Source organism: Neohortaea acidophila, assembly GCF_010093505.1.
Source record: "Neohortaea acidophila strain CBS 113389 unplaced genomic scaffold BDY17scaffold_5, whole genome shotgun sequence".
Taxonomy (NCBI): domain Eukaryota; kingdom Fungi; phylum Ascomycota; class Dothideomycetes; order Mycosphaerellales; family Teratosphaeriaceae; genus Neohortaea; species Neohortaea acidophila.
The window spans coordinates 1,166,045-1,184,722 of NW_022985514.1; the positions used below are offsets into that span (position 1 = coordinate 1,166,045).

The 18,678-nt window shown below is 55.7% G+C and overlaps 10 protein-coding genes across 10 annotated transcripts; 3 read left to right on the top strand and 7 right to left on the bottom strand.

Moving 5' to 3' along the window:
- Positions 1 to 47: 47 nt before the first annotated feature.
- Positions 48 to 2,504, bottom strand: BDY17DRAFT_297403 (beta-lactamase-like protein). The gene is made up of 3 exons (XM_033733593.1): positions 1,495 to 2,504; positions 1,012 to 1,445; positions 48 to 963 (listed from the first exon to the last, which is right to left on the bottom strand). Exons 1-3 carry the CDS (start codon positions 2,414 to 2,416, stop codon positions 145 to 147), a joined length of 2,175 nt encoding a protein of 724 aa, XP_033589986.1. The 5' UTR covers positions 2,417 to 2,504; the 3' UTR covers positions 48 to 144.
- A 131-nt stretch (positions 2,505 to 2,635) lies between these two features.
- BDY17DRAFT_297404 (senescence-associated protein-domain-containing protein) lies at positions 2,636 to 4,523 on the bottom strand. The gene has a single exon (XM_033733594.1). It carries the CDS (start codon positions 4,298 to 4,300, stop codon positions 2,777 to 2,779), a length of 1,524 nt encoding a protein of 507 aa, XP_033589987.1. The 5' UTR covers positions 4,301 to 4,523; the 3' UTR covers positions 2,636 to 2,776.
- A 606-nt stretch (positions 4,524 to 5,129) lies between these two features.
- Positions 5,130 to 7,430, top strand: BDY17DRAFT_250811 (cation transport protein-domain-containing protein; the record flags this gene model as incomplete). Its single annotated transcript, XM_033731109.1, has 2 exons — positions 5,130 to 5,721; positions 5,950 to 7,430. 2 exons carry the CDS (start codon positions 5,130 to 5,132, stop codon positions 7,428 to 7,430), a joined length of 2,073 nt encoding a protein of 690 aa, XP_033589988.1.
- Positions 7,431 to 7,744: 314 nt separating this feature from the next.
- Positions 7,745 to 9,147, bottom strand: BDY17DRAFT_147230 (uncharacterized protein). Its single transcript, XM_033729585.1, has one exon. It carries the CDS (start codon positions 8,694 to 8,696, stop codon positions 8,058 to 8,060), a length of 639 nt encoding a protein of 212 aa, XP_033589989.1. The 5' UTR covers positions 8,697 to 9,147; the 3' UTR covers positions 7,745 to 8,057.
- On the top strand, positions 9,127 to 11,381 carry BDY17DRAFT_297409 (uncharacterized protein). The gene is made up of 2 exons (XM_033733595.1): positions 9,127 to 9,607; positions 9,692 to 11,381. The coding sequence occupies exons 1-2, from the start codon at positions 9,415 to 9,417 to the stop codon at positions 11,242 to 11,244; spliced, it is 1,746 nt and encodes a 581-aa protein (XP_033589990.1). The 5' UTR covers positions 9,127 to 9,414; the 3' UTR covers positions 11,245 to 11,381.
- Positions 11,382 to 14,079, bottom strand: BDY17DRAFT_280457 (putative ABC transporter). Its single transcript, XM_033732043.1, has 2 exons — positions 11,741 to 14,079; positions 11,382 to 11,689 (listed from the first exon to the last, which is right to left on the bottom strand). The coding sequence occupies exons 1-2, from the start codon at positions 13,935 to 13,937 to the stop codon at positions 11,397 to 11,399; spliced, it is 2,490 nt and encodes an 829-aa protein (XP_033589991.1). The 5' UTR covers positions 13,938 to 14,079; the 3' UTR covers positions 11,382 to 11,396.
- Positions 14,080 to 14,491: 412 nt separating this feature from the next.
- Positions 14,492 to 15,336, top strand: BDY17DRAFT_324157 (ClpP/crotonase-like domain-containing protein; the record flags this gene model as incomplete). Its single annotated transcript, XM_033737140.1, has 2 exons — positions 14,492 to 14,754; positions 14,808 to 15,336. The coding sequence occupies 2 exons, from the start codon at positions 14,492 to 14,494 to the stop codon at positions 15,334 to 15,336; spliced, it is 792 nt and encodes a 263-aa protein (XP_033589992.1).
- A 150-nt stretch (positions 15,337 to 15,486) lies between these two features.
- BDY17DRAFT_147292 (uncharacterized protein) lies at positions 15,487 to 16,312 on the bottom strand. The gene has a single exon (XM_033729587.1). It carries the CDS (start codon positions 16,109 to 16,111, stop codon positions 15,515 to 15,517), a length of 597 nt encoding a protein of 198 aa, XP_033589993.1. The 5' UTR covers positions 16,112 to 16,312; the 3' UTR covers positions 15,487 to 15,514.
- A 1-nt stretch (position 16,313) lies between these two features.
- Positions 16,314 to 17,556, bottom strand: BDY17DRAFT_147301 (uncharacterized protein). Its single transcript, XM_033729588.1, has one exon. It carries the CDS (start codon positions 17,161 to 17,163, stop codon positions 16,495 to 16,497), a length of 669 nt encoding a protein of 222 aa, XP_033589994.1. The 5' UTR covers positions 17,164 to 17,556; the 3' UTR covers positions 16,314 to 16,494.
- On the bottom strand, positions 17,430 to 18,593 carry BDY17DRAFT_147290 (uncharacterized protein). The gene has a single exon (XM_033729586.1). It carries the CDS (start codon positions 18,425 to 18,427, stop codon positions 17,696 to 17,698), a length of 732 nt encoding a protein of 243 aa, XP_033589995.1. The 5' UTR covers positions 18,428 to 18,593; the 3' UTR covers positions 17,430 to 17,695.
- Positions 18,594 to 18,678: the final 85 nt, after the last annotated feature.

Consider the following 18,678-nt stretch of genomic DNA (forward strand, 5'->3'; position numbering starts at 1 on the left):
AATGAAAGTGGTGTTAGCTTGGATAGCGAGAAGGCTGAGGTTGGAAACTTGAAACTTGGCTGGCGACTGGCAGGGAACAGGCCCCACTGTCGTCATCCCACTTGCTGGACATCTATTCGTATTCAATTTCGTACAAGTCGTGATTCATAATTCTTCCTCTCCGTCACGATGCCGACGGGTACTAATAAGTCCAATGTCAGACCAAGTGCTTCCCCCGATGCCCAATACAGCATTGTACACTTCCTGTCGGAAAGCCAGCCGAGCATTCGCTGGCGATGAGCCTAGTCTGGAGGTGGGTATTTCGTCAGAGGTGGGCGAGCTCATGTGAATCGCATCTGGATCGGGTTGAATTGACTGTCTGTCCTTCTCAGGGTCGTGGTCTGTAGGGTCGAGTTCCGAGACTTCTCGTCTCTTCGCCTGAGGAGTGTGTACAGGCGAGCTGCCGTCCTCCTCAGCCTCGCCTTCCGCACGGGTACCAGAGCATTCCCTCGATTTTCTCTTCTTTGTGGAAGGAGGTGCACGGCAGTCTTTCTCCAAGCCAGAGTGGATGGAAGGCCCAGTATCTCGGTCATTGACCATATCTTGTTGCTCGTTCGGAAGCTTTCTCCCAGCAGCGGCCTCGAGGACATTCATCTCAATGGGCCGGGGAATTTCGCCACCATCGCCTTGCTCACCTGCACGCCCAGCTCGAGGCGTTGCATACTCGCTTGCAGGACTTGCCGAGGACGTAAGTCCCGGGTGAGTCCTGCCTTCCTCTGAGACCAAATCCTTCCTCTGGAGCATCTGTTGATCATGCCGGAAAACTGGAACCCCATCGTAGAGATGACCGAAAAGCGAAGCCATTGAGCATGCGGCATTCCAGTTCTTTTCATCAACGGTACAAGGATGTATCTCTCGGGGTTTGAAAGCTTCGACCAGATAACACAATTCCGCGTGTGAGGCGTGTCGTGAGTACGGGAAAGTCTACGGGTGGTCAGTGGTGTTCAAATGATCTGCGCTGTGGCTACTTACGATTCGTTTCGGAAGCCCATCTGGTCGCTTGTTGGTATCAACCGCGCCGATGGCATCCCCCTTCTTCATCTTGGTGACAATTCTCGACAATACAGACACCACCTTCTCCAAAGGTAGATCGTCCGAGTCGGCCAGAGTAAGATCGCCAGTCGTCAAATCCTCTTGGTTTGCGCCGAGGTTGAAGCCGTCGAGTTTCAACGATGGCGTCGTTGGATTGTTGATGAAAGCAGCGAGTAGTTGTAAAACTCCTGAAAGTAGCTGTGGCTGTTCTCGCAGTTCAGAGGCACAGAGTGCCATGAGCTTGCCAACGATTTGGGGATCGTCGAACTCGAGTTCGTGCTGTTGGTTTAGATCACCTTGACCTCCGCCTGCACCCATCTCAACGAGCTCTACGTTGTTGTGTCGTGTAACGATTGGGGTGATGCGGACGAAATCTAGCCCCAGTCAGTATGTTATGGTACCCATGCGGACGAAGACGCCCACCTTTGCTCCATATATCGCATCCCGTCCCCTGTTCACAGCTGTGGATACGACACCCCTTGGTCGAAGGAGTCAAAATTCCTTCTTGAAAGTGGTTGCCACAACGGGAGCCAATCAATTTGACAGCTTCCGGTGCTTTCGGTTCGACGCCATTGATCAACGACCGGTACAAGCCGTATCGGTAGTCGTCGACGTGGATGCGTGAGCCGAGAAAATGGGACACCGCCTGCCACACATCCTCGTACCCAAAAGTCCACGCATCGAGATAGAAGAGGGTGTCCGTCGGGTACTGAGCGACCTTTCCTAATAGCTCTCGTAGCCCGTCCGCCTTCGAAGGGAACTCTGCAAAAGGCGCCTCCCTTCCGTTAACCACAAACGTGGTGTCAAGATAGATGCAATCCAGTTTCTTTTGCGCATCCATGGTCTCGGAAGCAACATACGGCAACATAATCGGGTTTCTTGTCAAAGAATTAACCCACCACATTTCCGAACGAATGTCCCCAGTATAAAGCACAGCCTTGCCATCGCCCTCGACGAGAAACATAACCGCTCCAACGCAATGGTTAGCATCGAACAACGTGACCTTGATCTCCCTCCCAGGACACAGCTCCAGCACAGTCGGCGTCTCAAGCGGAATGGCTTTCAGCAAGTTCTTCAAATGCCGATACGTCTGCTTGCGCGTTTCCAGAATGCCCTTGGCAAAGTTCATCCGGTGAGGGTACTTCTCCAGGCGGAGCAGGATGTCCCGCGTTGCTGCGGAGCAGTAGATGAAGGGCGACTTGCATGCTTCGAGGCCTAGGAGGTGGTCGGAGTGCACGTGGCTGAGGAAGTAGGCGAGGGCGGGTTTGGCGTTGCCACTTGCTGGGCGGAAGTAGTCGATGCGGATGTCAGGGAACTCGGCGACGTTGCCGTCGAAGGTGGACATGTTCGTTTCGACTTTGGAGGGAGAGTACGCATGGTGCAGATGTGTGTACACAGTTCGCGTTGTGAGGTTGCGAGAAGGTGATGTGGAGTGAGGTTGGGTTTCGCGGATTCAGGTACTGTAGGCAGGCACTTGAAAACGCGCTAGGGATGCGGATTCACGTGATTTTCTGATACTTTAGACTGTTCGCCTCGATGGATCGCTCAAGGACTTATAAATGTATAGTACAGAGAGCTTTCGATTTCTCAGAGGCTATACAATGCTAACTATTGCTTTTCGTTACTCATCATTTACTCTTTCCCCTCCTCAGCCGTCGCTCGACCAAGTCAGTCGAGCGTAGAGCATAAAAGAAGCCTTGCACTTTCACTGCTTCTTCCCCCCGCCAAAGTCTTCGTACCTCGGGGGAGCCGAGTTCCCAAAACCAACGGGCTCGTATTTGCCAGAGGAGGGACCGTAGTCTTGCTTGCCAGCGCCAGCGGCGCTCTCCTGATAAGCCTTGACATCGTTGTCAGGCACAGTGCCTCCATCTCCACCACCCACGACCACCTGGCCACCTCCCTTGACCTTTCCAACAACCATTCCTTTCGCCACACTCTTGATCACCGCCCTGCGGCTGACTCCAGCGACGTCGATGTACACGAGTCCCACGTTCTTCACCCCGCCTGCGAGATCCGCGGTCATGGAACCAGCTTCCTCGCCCCATTTGTGACCCACCATTGTCGATGCAGCCACACCGCCGGTGGTCAGTAGTTGCTTCCCAGAGGTGGCGATGCCGTCTGCGATGGTGCTGAAAGCGATCATACTCTTGTTCAGGAGACCGGGGTTGTACTCTTCTTGCGGGAGCGGGTTGCCTTTCTCATCGAAGCCTTTGGAGGGGCGGATCTTTTTGTGGCCTGACATCGTCGCTGCTGCATTCTGGGCAACGTCGGTGATGCGTCCAATGGTCTTGCTGCTCATGCGCGCTGTTTCTTGGGTAAGAGTATTAATCTTCCGCACGCGGTTGTGGGTCGCCGGGCTGAATTCCAGAGGCTTCGCGCTGGGCTTTGTCTTTTGCGTGAAGGACTCGGCGCCAGAGGTGAGGATGTTTCCTATGTAGCTGCTGGAGGTGACGATCAGACGAGACGCCGTGGCGGCATTCTGGACCAGGCTACTGTCCTTGTACGCGGGATGTCTTGACAGACGGAGGTAGTCTTCGCTTACGGGGCGAACCTCAATCCGCTTCCCATCTTGTGTCACCTGCACTTCAACGGGATCCTTGGTACCAATCTTCAGGCTCGGATCCTCGAAGATCTTGGCGTCGCCGCCGAGCTCACCAACGACTGACCCGTCGTCTTCGTCGATGAGGACGATCTGGCCATGCTCTTGGCCTTTTGCATCGGGATCGTACAGCGTTCCGCCGGGAGCGTAGTCGGCTGGGTTGTATTGGCTGCTCTTCTCGCCTTTCCTGGGGGGCACAGGCGGTCTTGCTCTTTCCAGGAACGCGGTACACTGAGCAAGGATGGTCTCAAATGTGTCCACATCTTCCTGCGTGGTGCCGTATCCCACTCTGGGAAACTCGATCTTGGTGAAGGCTCCGGTCTCGGCTCCAAGGTCCCAGCGAGGGATCAAGTAAGAGGAAGGAGGTTGGTGATAGATCTGAGTGCTGGCGGGCATGGGCAGGTCGAGCTCGGGTGGGAGGTGGAGGTGGAGGTAGAAGTCCTCGTCGGGCGCCTCATTCTGGGGGATGGTGGTGGAGAGGTCGGCGAAGGGCGAGTTGGTGGGGACCATGAGCAGGGAAAGGGTCTGTGGGCCAGATGGGGTGAGCGATTGCTCTTCGCCATCTTGGATGTGATAGGCTTTGATCCCATTGACCGTATAGAGCAATTTCGGGTCGTGATGGCCAGCCATTATTGCGGTTGGAGGAGTAGTTTGTCGGTGGGTGCGAGCTCAATGACGTAGATGTAGGCGTTGCAGAATCGCAGATGCAATGCTGTTGGAAGAACGTCGAGCTGGAGCGAGAATCGTGTGCTGGTAGGAAAGAACCGTTCTGCGTGAACAATCAGGTGCAGAGGAGAAAGATGTAAGGGAGTTGAAGAGCAGATAACAAAATATGCAGGAACCTGTTACCAACCTTTTTGCCGCCCAAACCAACATCGCGGGGCAGGTGTCGGGCCTCAACGCGGCTGTGCACTTGGCAGGCGTTCAAGCTTTGCTTCCAGACTGGGCCAGATTTGCATACACAGCCTTCTCTAGTGAAAGGGTGACGTTTGTCTCTTTAGCTCCAGCTCATCGAATCGCTGGATACCAGTTGTCCGCCAGCGCTATTGGCAGTTGATGGGGGAGATGGGGGAAATGGTGGGCGAGGTTCAGCAGCAGCTCAGCGCCACTCTCCACGTGCCGCCCTAACCCCAATCCGGAACAACCACCGGCCTGAGACGTCATCTCCTCTGAATAACGCGGTAGAGAGGCGTGCGTGTATACATCACATTATCATTACTACGTCTTCGGCATAGCTCGCGCGCAAACGACAAATCGCATCCTTAGCGCACCCGCTAGTATCTTCTGACCAACAATTCATGGATGTCATGACCGCCGCGACACGCCCGGAGCGACTCAGGCGCGTCCCGAAAGGACCAGCCGTACAGCAGTCTTCTCTCGACCAGACATAGTATTACGTCCGCTTCGTGCACTCGAACCCTCTGCAAACATGCCGTCGCTTGGGCCATTGGGTCGGCCGATGCGATTCCTTCGTCGTCAACTACCACCCCTCAACTTCCTCACCATCCACTGGATGTACTTCATCTTTACCGCTCTTCTCACCGCTCTCATCTTTTGGGGCTCCACCACTACCGCCCATCACATCAACTTCACCAATGCCCTCTTCTTCACCGTATCCGCCATGACCGAGGCCGGCCTCAATCCGGTAAATCTCTCCGCATTAAACACCTTTCAGCAAGTCTTACTCTTCTTGTTGATCTTGGCCGGAAGCCCCGTCTTTGTAAGCGCGTTCGTTGTTCACGTCCGAAAGAAGGCCTTTGAAAGGAGGTTTCTCGACGAAAAGGAGAGACGGAAGAAGGGATTGGGACGGCGGACCATCAGCAAGGTCAAAACATGGGCTGTTGGCGATGCCGAGCCACGCGCCACAAGCCGGCCGCCAGACGGAGAGCCCGGTGAGAGGAAGCCGGAAACTCCGGATGAGCAGACCAGCACACCTCCAACCTTGGAGGATGGGGCTCCGTTGAGCGAGGAGCTCACGCCAGAAGAGAGGAGGGGTGGGCCAGGCATGAACAGAACTGACAGCATCACCAACTACTTTCCAGACGGTGCCAGTAGAGATAGTGAACCGAAGGCAGACCCAGCGGATTCACCTCCAACAGACGCCCACCCGAGAGCGATTGTATTCTCCGACGACACCAAATTCGCCCCAGCTCGTGCAGGTCATCCTACCAGTGCCGTTTCGGGAACGCGCCCCCCGCGACGTCAACACAGCGGCTTGTTCTCCATGCAGGGCGTTGGCGCTCTTCCATCAACTGCATTCCATAACTCCACTGCCCTAGACGGTGCATCGCCGCCGGGCTTCAGTCGGACGGAGACTACATTCAGTAGCAACATCCGTCACGGTGACATATCAAAATATCTCCCGTCCGCAGCTGCCGGCTGGATCAGTCGCAACTCGCAGTTCAACAACTTGACCGCCGCCGAGCGCGAACAGCTTGGCGGCTACGAGTATCGCGCCATCGAGTTCCTGTCGTGGATGATACCTGCGTATTACGTCTTGTGGCAGCTGTTCGGCTGCATAGGATGCGGATTGTGGGTTATGCTCAACAATCCAGGTGCGGCAGAAGTCAACGCTCTCAATCCGTTCTGGGTTGGGGCATTCAATGCTGTGTCTGCTTTTAACAATTCCGGGATGAGTCTGGTCGATGCCAACATGGTCGCTTTCCAGCGCAGCTACTATATGTTGATCACCATGAGCTTGCTCATCTTGGCCGGCAACACCGCATTTCCGCTGTTCCTGCGGCTCTTTGTATGGTGCTTGTACAAGCTTTGCTCAAGGCTGGCTCGAAACAAACCTCCAACAAGTCACTGGACCGTCAGAACCCAGACTCTCAAATTCCTGCTGGACCACCCACGACGCTGCTACACAACGTTGTTCCCCTCGCAGCACACCTGGTGGCTCGCGGCATCCGTGTTCTCCCTAAACGCGATCGACTGGGCCGCCTTCGAGATCCTCAACATCAACAACAAAAAGCTCGACGCCGGTCTGCCCCTCCGGTACCGCGTCATCGACGGCCTGTTCCAAGCCTTCGCCGTGCGAAGCGGCGGCTTCTACGTCGTCACCATTCCCAACTTACGCATCAGCCTGCTAGTCCTGTACGTCGTCATGATGTACATCAGCGTGTACCCAGTGGTAATCACGATGCGCAACAGCAACGTCTACGAAGAGCGCAGCCTCGGCATCTACGCCGAAGACCAACCAGACCACGACGACAACCCCAACCCCAACGAGGACAAACCCTTCCCCCGCTCCCTCTCCACCAGCACCCTCCTCCTCAAGCGCGCCAAAACAATCGGCTCCCACCTCGCCTCCCTAAGCGCCGCCCAACCCGCAACCCAAGAACCAAACACGCACTTCATCCGGCACCAGCTGCGCGCCCAACTCGCGCACGACGCCTGGTTCCTCGTGCTCGCCCTCTTCCTCATAATGATAATCGAAAGCAGCAAGTTCAACAACGACCCCGCTGTGTTCAGCGTGTTCAACTTCATCTTCGAAATCGTGAGCGCGTACGGCTGCGTGGGGATCAGCATTGGCTTGCCGTACGCCGATTACAGCTTTTCGGGCTCGTGGCGCATTTTGAGCAAGTTGATTCTTTGCGCGGTCATGTTGAGGGGGAGGCATAGGGGTTTGCCGGTTGCGATTGATAAGGCGGTTTTGTTGCCCGGGGATGAGGTGGAGGGGGCGAAGGAGGAGGAGGATGGGAGGATTCGGGTTGCGAGGACGTTGAGTCGCAGTCGATGGGAGGAGGCGCAGGGATGAAATGGATATGTTGGACATTATCTGCCATAAATTATCTCAGTTTGACAGGAGCCCTCATCTCATGATCGTCATCCGTGATTTACGTCCTCTCCCCAGCATGACTACCAGCCATCTAAAGATATATGATCAATCCTGGCGCCGCAGCATTCACATTGGTTGCATCGATTGAAGGACACAGCGGGTCTCGTCTGCTCCCCGGCACTTAAGCTTCAAATCGGATGAGTAGTAGTCAGGTGGGCGACCACTGGCGAAGTTCATCTGACCAATGTTTTTGGTTTTGCATTTCCACACCGCCAAGTTGGTGCAAAGGCAGCCTCATTCTCAGTGAGTGGCTGGAAATTGGAGCTGTGGATTCGACGTCCATCTAGCCGTGGTGGATCTATTCTCTACTGCAGTCCATTAGCGACGATCGAGTCAATGAATTCGCTTGCCAACATGTTTTGCTTGAGAGAAATCAGACGAAGTTGAGAAGATATGAATACGCTGGCTTGTAAGCAGATCCGACCAGCAAACAGCGGCTGAACATCTTATGGCCCCAGCTCTTGTCATCACATAACATCTTCAGAAAGAGCACACTGACTTACCGATATTCATCTACACAAGCCGACTCTGAAGACATCGTGTCCGTCACAAAGCCAGTACGCCCAGCCCAAAATGGATGTCCGCCCTAAGGCCCTCCTCCGCCGGGTTCTTCTGCCAGCCTTTCGGCAGCATGCCTCCGGCTCCAGGAACGGATACAAAACCCAGCTTGGGCCAGAAATCCCCCGTCTCGGCCATGACATAATTGGAATAGAGTCGTTGGGCGCCTCTAGGCTTCAGGAAGTCGATGACTTCCTGCAAGATGCGCCGACTCAGCCCCTGGCCACGTGCGGAGGGGCCAACACACCAGCAGCACGTTTCCCAATCCGAGGGCAACACCGTCGCGGGCCGAGCACCGTTTGCAATCTCCGCGTCGGACTTCTTCTCAAACGCGCTCTGGATCCATTTCTCCCCGCGGAAGGGCAGCATGCCGCCGCAGGCGATGGGCTGCTGGGCGTGATCGAAGGCGACGGCTAGATGTCCTTCGTTGCCGAGTTCCGCTGCTAGACCTTTGGCGCCTTTGATGGGATCGAGGTTGAGGCGGTACCAGGTTGGGGGGAACATGGAGAGGTCTTTGAACTCGTAGGCGCCGTTTACGAGGGCGTGGACTTGTGGCCACCATTCTTGCTCGGAGATGGACGGTCCGGGGACGATGATGACTTTTACTGCTGGATATGATGTTGCCATGTTGGTGGTGGAATGGAAATGCTGCGAGTAGTCTCACGATGTCCTCGGAATGATGCTTCGGGGCCTCGAGAGATATTCCATATCGTTTGCCGGAGATCGATGTGTATATGTAGTCGGAGTTTCCACGTTATGACTCTTCATGATGGGGGTAAGTTTTGGCGGGTCCGCTAAGGGTCGATGGCCGGATTCCAAAGCAGACGGAGACGAGTACTGCAATGCAGGACAGACGCACAATCCCAACCTCATGACATCTGTCAGACCTTCCGTTGACATGTGTCAGAGTGTCGCGAGCCATTTCGTGGTGAGAGGTGCCGTGCACTCACGCAACCGACAATGGAACAACCAAAGTTGGGATCGGAAGGCGCACGCGAAACTCAACAGCCGGGGCCGAAAGAGCGTACGTCACTGGCGACGCGAAGTCAAGGCTAAACGGATGAGTAGAGAGCTGCATGCGCTTCCCCATGCCGCAGGCTCCCGCTGGGCCAGAGACTAAAATACGAACAATCGGCTGACGCAGGCACGCGTGAGACGTACCCTGCCTGTGTGCCGTCCTTTTCTCTTCCCTGCGTTTGTCAGATTGTAAGATGACTTCCTTTCCTCTCTTCCCCGCCTGATATCCTGTACTACCCCATCTGCTGCGGCGGCCGCGGCGGAGTCGGCGAGGAGCACACAGACTCCGTGCCAGGCGACGAGAAGAGTAGAAGTAAGGAGAGACACCATGTCTCAGCCCACGCTCTGGGAGCGGGTCAAGGGCGGAAGCAAGACGGGCTTCGACAAGACATGGCAAGCCATGGACAAGCTGGGCGCGCCGGTGAACAGGCTGAGCAACAAGCTGGGCAGCGAGGCCTTCTGGCCCACCACGCTCGACAAGGAGAGTGATAAGGCTGCGCGCATCCTCAAGACCTTCTGCAGTGAGACACCCCTCTCCTCCCCTGCTGTGAGATGTGTGTGCGTGCAGTACGGCAGGGCTGACGACAGCGTTGTATGATTCGCAGAGGACGGCTTCTACGCCGAAGAAGAAACGACGCCGCAAGACGGGCCGAAGCAGAAGCAAAAGGTAATCAAGAAAATCCCCACGAGCGTCATCCAGAATGCCAAGGGCCTCGCCATCTTCACCACCATGCGGACGGGCTTGTGGATCTCCGGTGCAGGCGGCTCGGGGGTCCTCGTGGCTCGAAAAGAGGATGGAAGCTGGTCCCCTCCTTCGGGAATCCTGCTGCACACCGCTGGGCTGGGTTTCCTCGTCGGTGTCGACATCTACGACTGCGTGATTGTCATCAACACCACCGAGGCCATGCAGGCCTTCACACGAGTGCGATGTACTCTCGGCAGCGAGATCAGTGTAGCCGCGGGTCCCGTAGGCGCGGGTGGAATCCTCGACACCGAGTTGCACAAGCGGCAAGCGCCCATCTTCACCTACCTGAAGAGCAGAGGCTTCTACGCCGGCGTGCAAATCGACGGCAGCGTGGTCATCGAGCGCAACGACGAGAACGAACGCTTCTACGGCCAAGCATTAACTGTCCAAGACATCCTGGCCGGCAAAGTGCGCCACCCTCCGTACGAAGTAAAACGACTCCTGGAAACCATCCGGGCAGCACAAGGAGACAGCGACGTAGACGAGAGCATGATGCCCAACGAGGCACCACCAGGCGACTACCTGCTCGAAGGCGGACACGTCTTCGGCGTGCCGGATAAGGAAGACCCGGACCCGTACGGCGTGCTGGCGCTCGAGAAAGAAGGCATGTCGATCAAAGAAGCCGGCACGCAGAAGCGCGCAAGCTGGGAGGCCTTCTCTTTCCATCCCGCCCCCACCAGCCCCGTGCACAACATCTACGGCCGCAACAGCATCGAGCGGCAGCGATCATCGAGCGCGCGCAGTAGCTGGCGTCTGAGCGCCGGTGCATCCAATCCTACACCCCGACGAAGTCTTCCTCCTCCATTCCTGCCGGCTCGGCCTACAGTCCAAATGTCCGACATGAGCACACAGACCGACGGTGATGCAGACTCCGACCTCCATCGCACAGGCAGCGACGCGTCCGCCCCCGCGAAAAGCGAAAACATCCCCGATCAGGACAAAGCCACGCCCGAAAGCGCCAGCAACGTAAACGGGTACACCACGCCCCCTCAAACTCCACCTTTAACCACGCACTCCCCGGCAGAAGCACGCAAAGACGAAAGCGAAGACGACAACGATGATGATGACGAAGAAGAAGAACCTGCACACATCATCGAGCAGCAATCCGCCGCAACCCCGGCCGCAGCGCAAGTCATCTCCAAAGCGCGCCTCGTCACCGTGCCCAAACGCGAACCCCCCAAATTGCCCGCCAGGAACCCGATTCGCGCCGGCGGGCCTGTGGTTCTCGATGCTAGTCCCCAGGATGCTACGCCGGGAGCTGCGGAGAGTGTGGACTCTGAGGTCGATGCTGCGGAGGGGAAGTTGCATACTGTGCGATTGGAGGACAATGAAGAGGATGATGAGGAGGAGGAGTTTCATCGGCCGGATCCGTGGGCGAAGGTGGAGGAGACGAAGCAGAAGGATGGGGAGTAGGCAAGGATATAGATGCGTTCGTTTGGCATGGCGTTTGCGATTTGAGATATAGAAGCGCGGAGTTTTTGGCATGTAAATCGTTTTGCAGCGAGCGCTGTGGTATCTCACAATCTTCGAGGGCATCATTTATTCATTCAACGCCCTTCCTGACTTCAAATCTGCCCCTCCGTCGCGTTGGACTCGGGCTCCTCAGGGGCCTCTTCCTCTTTTTCCACCGTCCAGACTTGCTTCAGCTCCTCGTCAATCTCATCCCGTCTGCGCTTCCACTCTTCCACATGCGCGAGTCGGTCGCGCAGCTCCCGCACTTCCGCCTCGACACTCTCCCTCTCGCTCTGCGTTCCAATGCGCTGGAATTCGTACCCGCTCGCGTCATCGCCCAAGCCAAGCGTAAGGGTGAAGTCATGGTAGCGTTTGAGCGATGCGCGGGTGGAGATGGTGATTAGTGCTGCATCATCGTTAGTCTCACATCAATCGTCATAGCGGATGGCCAACTTACTGATCCCAACCCCTTTACAAGTCTCATACAGCAAACCCTCCACATCCGAGCTGACGGCCGACGTCCCCTCGTCAATAAAAGCATACCGCGGCTCATGATACAGCAAGCGCGCAATTTGCATGCGCTGCTTCTCGCCCCCCGACAACACATCCTTCCACGTCTTCTTCGTGTCCCACCCGCCCTCTCGCTCAGGCAAGTACCCGAGCCGCGTCTGCTCGAGGATGATTTGCAGCTGCGCGTCCCGGCGGTCCGCTTGTTGCATGTCCATTTCTGTGTGCGGGTAGATGACTTGGTCGCGCAGGGTACCGACGGTTAGGTAGGGGCGCTGCGGGATGAACATGATGCCGTCTTCGCCTGTGACGCGGGGGCGGGCGGTGATGCCGCGGAAGGTGGGCCAGAGGCCTGCTACGATGCGTGCGACGGCGCTTTTGCCTGCGCCGTTTGGACCGGTGATTAGAACGTGGTCGCCTGCTTTGACTTGGAAAGTCAGGCTCTCGATGAGCTCTTCGCCACCCATGGGGAACAAGGCGGGTGCTACTACGGGCACGTTCTCCAGCCGCACGCCGTCGAAGCTTTTCGCTAGCGTGCCGTCGACATCTGCTAGGCTGTACAACTCTGGATACCGATTCCGGGGTTTGTAGTATGCGTTTGCGTTGACGCGATGGAGGGTGCTGACGAGGGTGAAGACTCGCGACGTGTAGCCGGCGAGTTCGGAGAGGTCTTTCATCGAGTACATGAGGCGACTGCCAGCGTCGCCGAGGTTGAGCATGATATTCTTGTTCGTGACGAATTGTGTCATGCGGTTTGAGGAGGAGGAGTCGTCGGTGGTGGGCGGTAGTCTCGCTTTGCCCGTGTCCCTTGCTGTTGTTCTATCGTGCGCCAGTTGCGTGATCATAGGCAGGAAGACGGGAATGCTTGTAATCAGATATCCCGACGCAGACCAGCAGTACTTGATCACAAAGTCTTCCAGCATGTTGTACGCCACGCGTACTTTATAGAGGCCCTGCATGACAGTGCGAAGCTCCTTGAACCCCCGCTCCAATTGGACTTTCTCTGTAGGACCTCCAGCATAGAAAGCGACCTCTTCGGCGTTCGCGATGAGACGAGAGTGTAATGCTCGGAACTGTCCTTCTTTGAGGCCTTCGAGCGCCTTCAGGCGGCCAAAGGGAGGGGCCATGTTCTGAAGCAGTGTTGCAGTGGTGAAGTAGTTTGTCAACAATGCAGCCACACCGAAGCGACCGAGGGAATGATAGAGCTGAAAGTTTAAGACAAACAGATCGACCAGCGGCTTTCCAATGGAAGAGAATAAACTGGCGGCTTGGTCGCAGAAGAGCGTCACGTCTTGTGTGATGTATTGATCGGCATGTGCAACTCCCCCGTCCAGATTATGCAACTTATAATAAGCCATGCTCGGGTTGACGTATAGATCGTGGATGTATCTGGTCAGACGAGTTCGGAAAGCAATGCTGACCTTTGCTTGCAAATATTTGATGTAGTGGTTCTCGCTGGCTCCCAAGATCCCAACGCCGAGGAACAAGCAGAGGCTTTTGAGGAATGGACGACCTTTCGCCGCGACCAAGTCGCCATTGATACGACCCTCGAGCTTCGCTGTGAAGATGGAAAGCCAGGTCCTCGCGATAAGAGACACGGACAGCATTACGAGCAGAGCGGACTCCTTGCTTCGCCATCTCGGCACCATGATGCTCATCAGACTCATGTATTGATGCAAGAAGGCCAGGTTCATCCCGGGTTTGATGCTTGATGACGGCACGCCCAGAGACGGATCTCGGACCATGCCTGTTTGCACGGGTGGGTTGAGGAAGAGTCTCCGATGCGCATCGAATGTTGTGGCCTTGGTGGGATGGATTGTGACCCTTCTCGTCTGTCCATCTTTGTAGGGGACGTAGATGACCCGTGTGCCATCGTCCAGCTTCTTACTGCTATTCATGCGGACCAGTGTGCGTCCTTCTTCTCTTTCCTTCCGCTTCCGTCTTCGGTATCTGTAGCCGCCATAGCTGGTGGTGATGATGGTCAGGGTAAGGGCGAGAGCGGCGATGAGGCGCGTCGTCCGCTTCGAGCGAGGACTGCGGTGTTGCCATGAGTCGACGGAGGTGATGAGCTTCTCATACAGGCGGTCGAAGAGGCGTGAGAAGCGATCGGTGGGTTGGGGATGGCGGAGGGTGGATTGGGCGGCCATTGTTATGGACTGGGTCCAACGAGACCTTGCGTGGCATCACTCGATGTGGCGGCGGTATGGGTTGATGAGTCTTCCAGAACACTCGATCATCGGGAGGACGTGCTGCCTGGAGGACACTCGGCTGCTTCCAAGAGTGACGATGTTGCAGCTTGCATGTGACAGCCATATGGGAGTGATTAGGGTAAGCCTCGGGTCGCCGGGGAACGCGCCACAGCCCAGCTTGACCGCACTGTGGCTGAAGGTGAATATGCCAGAACGCCACGCACAGAACTGAGCACCGTCGTGAGCCTAGGCTCAAGTGCGGAGCAACGACCGTCATCCTCTTCCCCGAAACATCGGCATTGCACACTGAATAGATAATGTACTACTAGCGACGAATGCCAATGAGCTCAAGACGTTGGATACAAGCACTCTCCCTACGCGCGACTACCATCCGAGCACCGACTCGAGCCGCTATCCCCTCTCTAACCTCCTGGAAACCTATCTCGGCAACTCCGTATCGCACTCCACTAGCTTTCAACATCGCGCGCACCTTCAGTCAAACGGCTCCCATCATGTCGGCACCCAAGATCGACTTGATGAAGACTTCCGTCCAGAACGGCGTCGCGGTCATCAGCTACGACATCCCGCCCGCAAACACCCTATCCAAGGCGTCCAACAAAGCTCTCATCGAATCGTTCAAATGGGCATTGAGCGATTCAGCCGTCAAGGTCATCGTCCTTACCGGTGAAGGCAAGTTCTTCAGCACCGGCTTGAACCTGAGCGACGTCCCGGCCCAAGGCCCAGTGCTCCCCGACGACCACATTGAGCTGCTGCGGTGAGCAATCCTCCAAAACATCTCCGCCGAGTGTGACTAACGTGAACGTAAAGAGAAATGCACCAGATCTGGATCAACGCGGAAAAAGTCACCATCGCCGCCGTCAACGGCCCGGCAGTAGGCTACGGCACGAGCAGCATCGCGCTCTTCGACCTCGTCTACTCCGTCCCCGACTCCTTCTTCTTCACCCCATTCGTGAAAGTCGGCCTCTGCGCCGAAGCCTGCGCGAGCGTAACTTTCAGAAACTCCATGGGGCGTCAGAAAGCCTCGGCCCTAATTCTCGGCGGAGAGCGGTTCACTCCTCAGGAACTGGAGAACGCCGGCTTGATCACGAAAATCCTGCCGAAGGAGGGCTTCATGGATGAAGTGTTGAAGATTGCTAAGCGCATTGCTGAGCAGCCTGCTGGAGCTTTGCGTGACAATAAGAATCTGCTCATGGCGCCTTTGAGGCAGGAGTTGCTAGATGCGAACGAGCGGGAATGCGAGATGTTGAGGCAGAGGGGCAAGACTGATGAGCCGAGGAAGGCTATTGAGCAGTTTGCTAAGGAGCAGGCGGCGAAGAAGAAGAAGGCGAAGCTTTGAGAGGTAGGATCTACATTCAGCGCATGCCGAATCTGATGCTATGTAAACAAGCGAAGTAGCCGTTCCAAACGATGCGGTGGTGAGATACTCGACTGTCTAAGCTACTCCACTTCTAGATCATACTTCCATAACCTTCTCGATCCGACTCCCTGTTCTCGTTGATTTCAGAAACTACCTTCTACGCGAATGGATCTCCCACCAGCCGTTCACCATTCTCAGGATCCCACGCATACAGCTCCAGGTTCGGCTTGTCCTTCCCCACAGCAATAACCTTGACCTGCTCAAGACTCGTCTTGCGCTTGATCTCCTCGGCCACAAAGCCCCTTTCCACCTCCGCGATGAGCTCGGCGAAGAACTTGATGGACTTCATCTCGACTTTCATGGTGACCTTCTTGAGATTGGCTAGACGAGTGAGCGACTTCACCGCGCGGGTGACACATTCAGCTTTTTCGGAAATTTGCACCGTCAATATGGTGATGCAGTTGAGGCGGTCGATGGAGGTCCTGCGGGTAAAGCTGCGGATGAGGTCGACGTTGATCTTGAAGAAGTTGACAGCGTGGAACATCGTTTGAGCTTCCGAGTGTATCAGACGACATGTCTGGATGAGTGAGAGGCAGGTTGGGCGCGCTTGCTTCTTGGAAGACGACTTCCCCAGCTGGGCTGGTCCATCCTCTGTCGACACCGTGAGAACGAGACCGTAGATTCGGTCTCGCGGTTCAGCCGGCAGGCTGGACAGCGGAGATTCTGTCTGTGGATCGAAGGTGGTGGTCGCCATGATAGTGTCGAGATGTTAGGGATCCAGACAGAACGGTCAAAAGGCAGCAAGGCTGGGAATATTTATAACGACCTCCGGACGAGGTGGCGAGTCATCGGTGAATCGCGAACAGAGGCGACCGAATCAGAAGGCAGAGATGGGCCATGAAGTATGTAATGAAGGAAGAAATGCCGCTTAGATGCAAAGATGGATGCCAGCCTTATTCACTGAAGACAGACCATCGCCCTTTTATCTGGATTCGTACTCACTGCAGCAAACATCTCATGTAGTACTGCATGTTTGCTGCTCAGCAAACTGCCCTTGGCCCCCTTTCCTCTCGTTTTGCACGACCTTTACCGTCTTGTGTATCCCAACTTTCCACCCGTCACATGCTTATTCGTCATCTATTCCCCCTTCCCAATGCAAGTGATCCTCCCTTTTACTCCACCTCCCGTAATGAAAGCCAGAAACTCTTCACCGGAGACCTCCCAACGCCAGGGCGCATGCTTCATCGACCTCTGGTAATGCGGCCGAGTATGTCTGATGCGATCCAACCTGCTCAACTGGTGGAGCGGCACCTCCGGATGGTAGCGAGCGAGAATCTGGTAAAGCTTCTGTGGAGGCCAACATGGAATCTCGTCGAAAGTAAGGACCTTCAACTCTGGCATCTGAGAAAGCCACCGCTCCACGAAGCGCTCAATGGCCAATGTACGCGCTTTACGCACCGTTAACGTGCGGATGCTCGCGAGTCGAACGCTGGACATGTTGCCCGTGGAAAGAGGTTGGGTCAAGGACTGGATCGGGGTTGCGATGTGGTTGATCGCGAAGAAAACTCCTTCGGCCTCGTGGCGGATCTGGCGGCAAGTTTGAAGGAAAGCGAGAACGGTTTGAGGCCTGTCCGTACTCTTGACTATGAATTTGACCAGGCGGACTGGGGTTTCGAACGTCGACATGCTGAATATCTCATGGTAGATCCTGTTACGAAGCTCCGGCGCCAGACTCAACAGCCGACACTCTGTTTGTGGGTCCATGGGGCGCTCAGCCAGTTGGATGGCGTTCGTTTGAGCCGCCATGATTGTGAGTTGATGGTAGTCCTCGTTGGAGCGGATCGGAGGCTCAAATCTTTCTGTTGACGAGCAAACTGAGCTCTGGCGCGTGCGAATCGCGTTGCGCCGCACGGTAAAAGAGGATGACTGCCTTGCATGCGAGTGGCCGAGCGTCGGTGGTTGGTAATTGTGAAGTGAATGGGTGGTGAGTGTGTAGAAGGCTGGACATCGATCGGTGTGAATGGAGCGAAAATTGACTGTGTGCGATTGACCAAGCCGGCAGCCTAGGAGCAGCTGAATCGGGAAAGAACACGATAGTTCGTTCTTTCCCTGTTAATAACGAATGCACGTGAAACGCACGTGAATCTTAGCGCAAGTGCATTGAAGTGAATTTTGCACCCAAATGGACTTGAAGTGAGGTTTCAACCCAAGCCTTGCGCTTAACTTTTTGCTAGTCTTGCGCGGAGTCCACAACTGGTTGAAATACACACTCACCACCGAACCTCATACTAGAAACCGAAACCGAAATCCGAAAAACAGCGAGCTGGTGCTTCGCCTCTCATGTTCTCCTGCAGAAAACAACTACTCTCGGTCTCTCATCCGTCCCGCTGCGCGACTCAGGGGGTCGCACTCGTGGCTTTCCCTTAAGAATTGCCACATACTCTTTCCCAATGAACTCCTCGCACCAAACCCCGACCTTGATCCCTCCAGCATCAAGCCATCCACCATATCTAATCATGTCCATCCCACCCAGTTGTGCAAGCGTCTCTTTCGTATAGCCTGGTACGCCCTCTAGCTGGCGATACTCTTGTATCATCTGAGTTGCAGCCATGTGCCGAAAGTCACACTGCTGGACGTCGAACGTCAGGACATTGAGCTGCGGCATCTGCTGCAGTCTGTGCCGCACGAACCACGTGGCTCGCTGCTGTCGAACCGAGCTCAACGTCAATGTGCGGATGCTCTCGAGGCGAGGCGTGGGCAGCCTGAGCGAGGAAGGAGACCAGGAAGAAAGACTCGATGCGACGTCGGACATCTCGAAGGCGAAGTGGTTAATCGCAAAGAAGATCGTTTCCACCTCGCGATGGATTCGGCGGCATGTCAGAAGAACGGAGAGGACGGTCGGGCGCTTCTTCCGCGCTTGCTCTTTCGGGACTTTGATCAGATTGAGCGGCTGGTCGAGCGTTGACATGCGGAAGAGTTGCTGGTAGATGTTGGTTCGCAGCTCCAATGGCGGGATGAAGAGTGCGCTGTCGGTTTGGGGATTCTCCTGGATCGCCTTCTTCCGAGCCATGGCGGAGTGTGTGAGCGGGCAGCCTTTATTGATCTCGATGCAAGATACAGAAGACGGTCCAGCTTCCGATGGTGAGGTGATGTGATGTGTATTAGGCGGCAGCTGGCAAGGAAAAGAAGGGAATTGCTCTTCATGCCAATGATTGGACGATTGCAATCGATTGGACGTGGAATGACTGTGCGTTGAAACAGGACCCGGCAGCCTGGTTCGGCCGGTGATCAACGTGCATATGCGTTGTGTCACGGTATCGC

Excerpts from the sequence above, each read along its gene's own strand:
- BDY17DRAFT_297403 (XM_033733593.1), bottom strand. The coding sequence starts at position 2,416 with ATGTCCACCTTCGACGGCAACGTCGCCGAGTTCCCTGACATCCGCATC. Across the intron at positions 1,446-1,494 it reads ATGCGATATATGGAGCAAAG|ATTTCGTCCGCATCACCCCA; the intron begins GTGGGCGTCTTC and ends GACTGGGGCTAG. Across the intron at positions 964-1,011 it reads ATGGGCTTCCGAAACGAATC|ACTTTCCCGTACTCACGACA; the intron begins GTAAGTAGCCAC and ends GACCACCCGTAG.
- BDY17DRAFT_297404 (XM_033733594.1), bottom strand. The coding sequence starts at position 4,300 with ATGGCTGGCCATCACGACCCGAAATTGCTCTATACGGTCAATGGGATC.
- BDY17DRAFT_147230 (XM_033729585.1), bottom strand. The coding sequence starts at position 8,696 with ATGGCAACATCATATCCAGCAGTAAAAGTCATCATCGTCCCCGGACCG.
- BDY17DRAFT_297409 (XM_033733595.1), top strand. The coding sequence starts at position 9,415 with ATGTCTCAGCCCACGCTCTGGGAGCGGGTCAAGGGCGGAAGCAAGACG. Across the intron at positions 9,608-9,691 it reads CATCCTCAAGACCTTCTGCA|AGGACGGCTTCTACGCCGAA; the intron begins GTGAGACACCCC and ends TATGATTCGCAG.
- BDY17DRAFT_280457 (XM_033732043.1), bottom strand. The coding sequence starts at position 13,937 with ATGGCCGCCCAATCCACCCTCCGCCATCCCCAACCCACCGATCGCTTC. Across the intron at positions 11,690-11,740 it reads TTGTAAAGGGGTTGGGATCA|CACTAATCACCATCTCCACC; the intron begins GTAAGTTGGCCA and ends ACGATGATGCAG.
- BDY17DRAFT_147292 (XM_033729587.1), bottom strand. The coding sequence starts at position 16,111 with ATGGCGACCACCACCTTCGATCCACAGACAGAATCTCCGCTGTCCAGC.
- BDY17DRAFT_147301 (XM_033729588.1), bottom strand. The coding sequence starts at position 17,163 with ATGGCGGCTCAAACGAACGCCATCCAACTGGCTGAGCGCCCCATGGAC.
- BDY17DRAFT_147290 (XM_033729586.1), bottom strand. The coding sequence starts at position 18,427 with ATGGCTCGGAAGAAGGCGATCCAGGAGAATCCCCAAACCGACAGCGCA.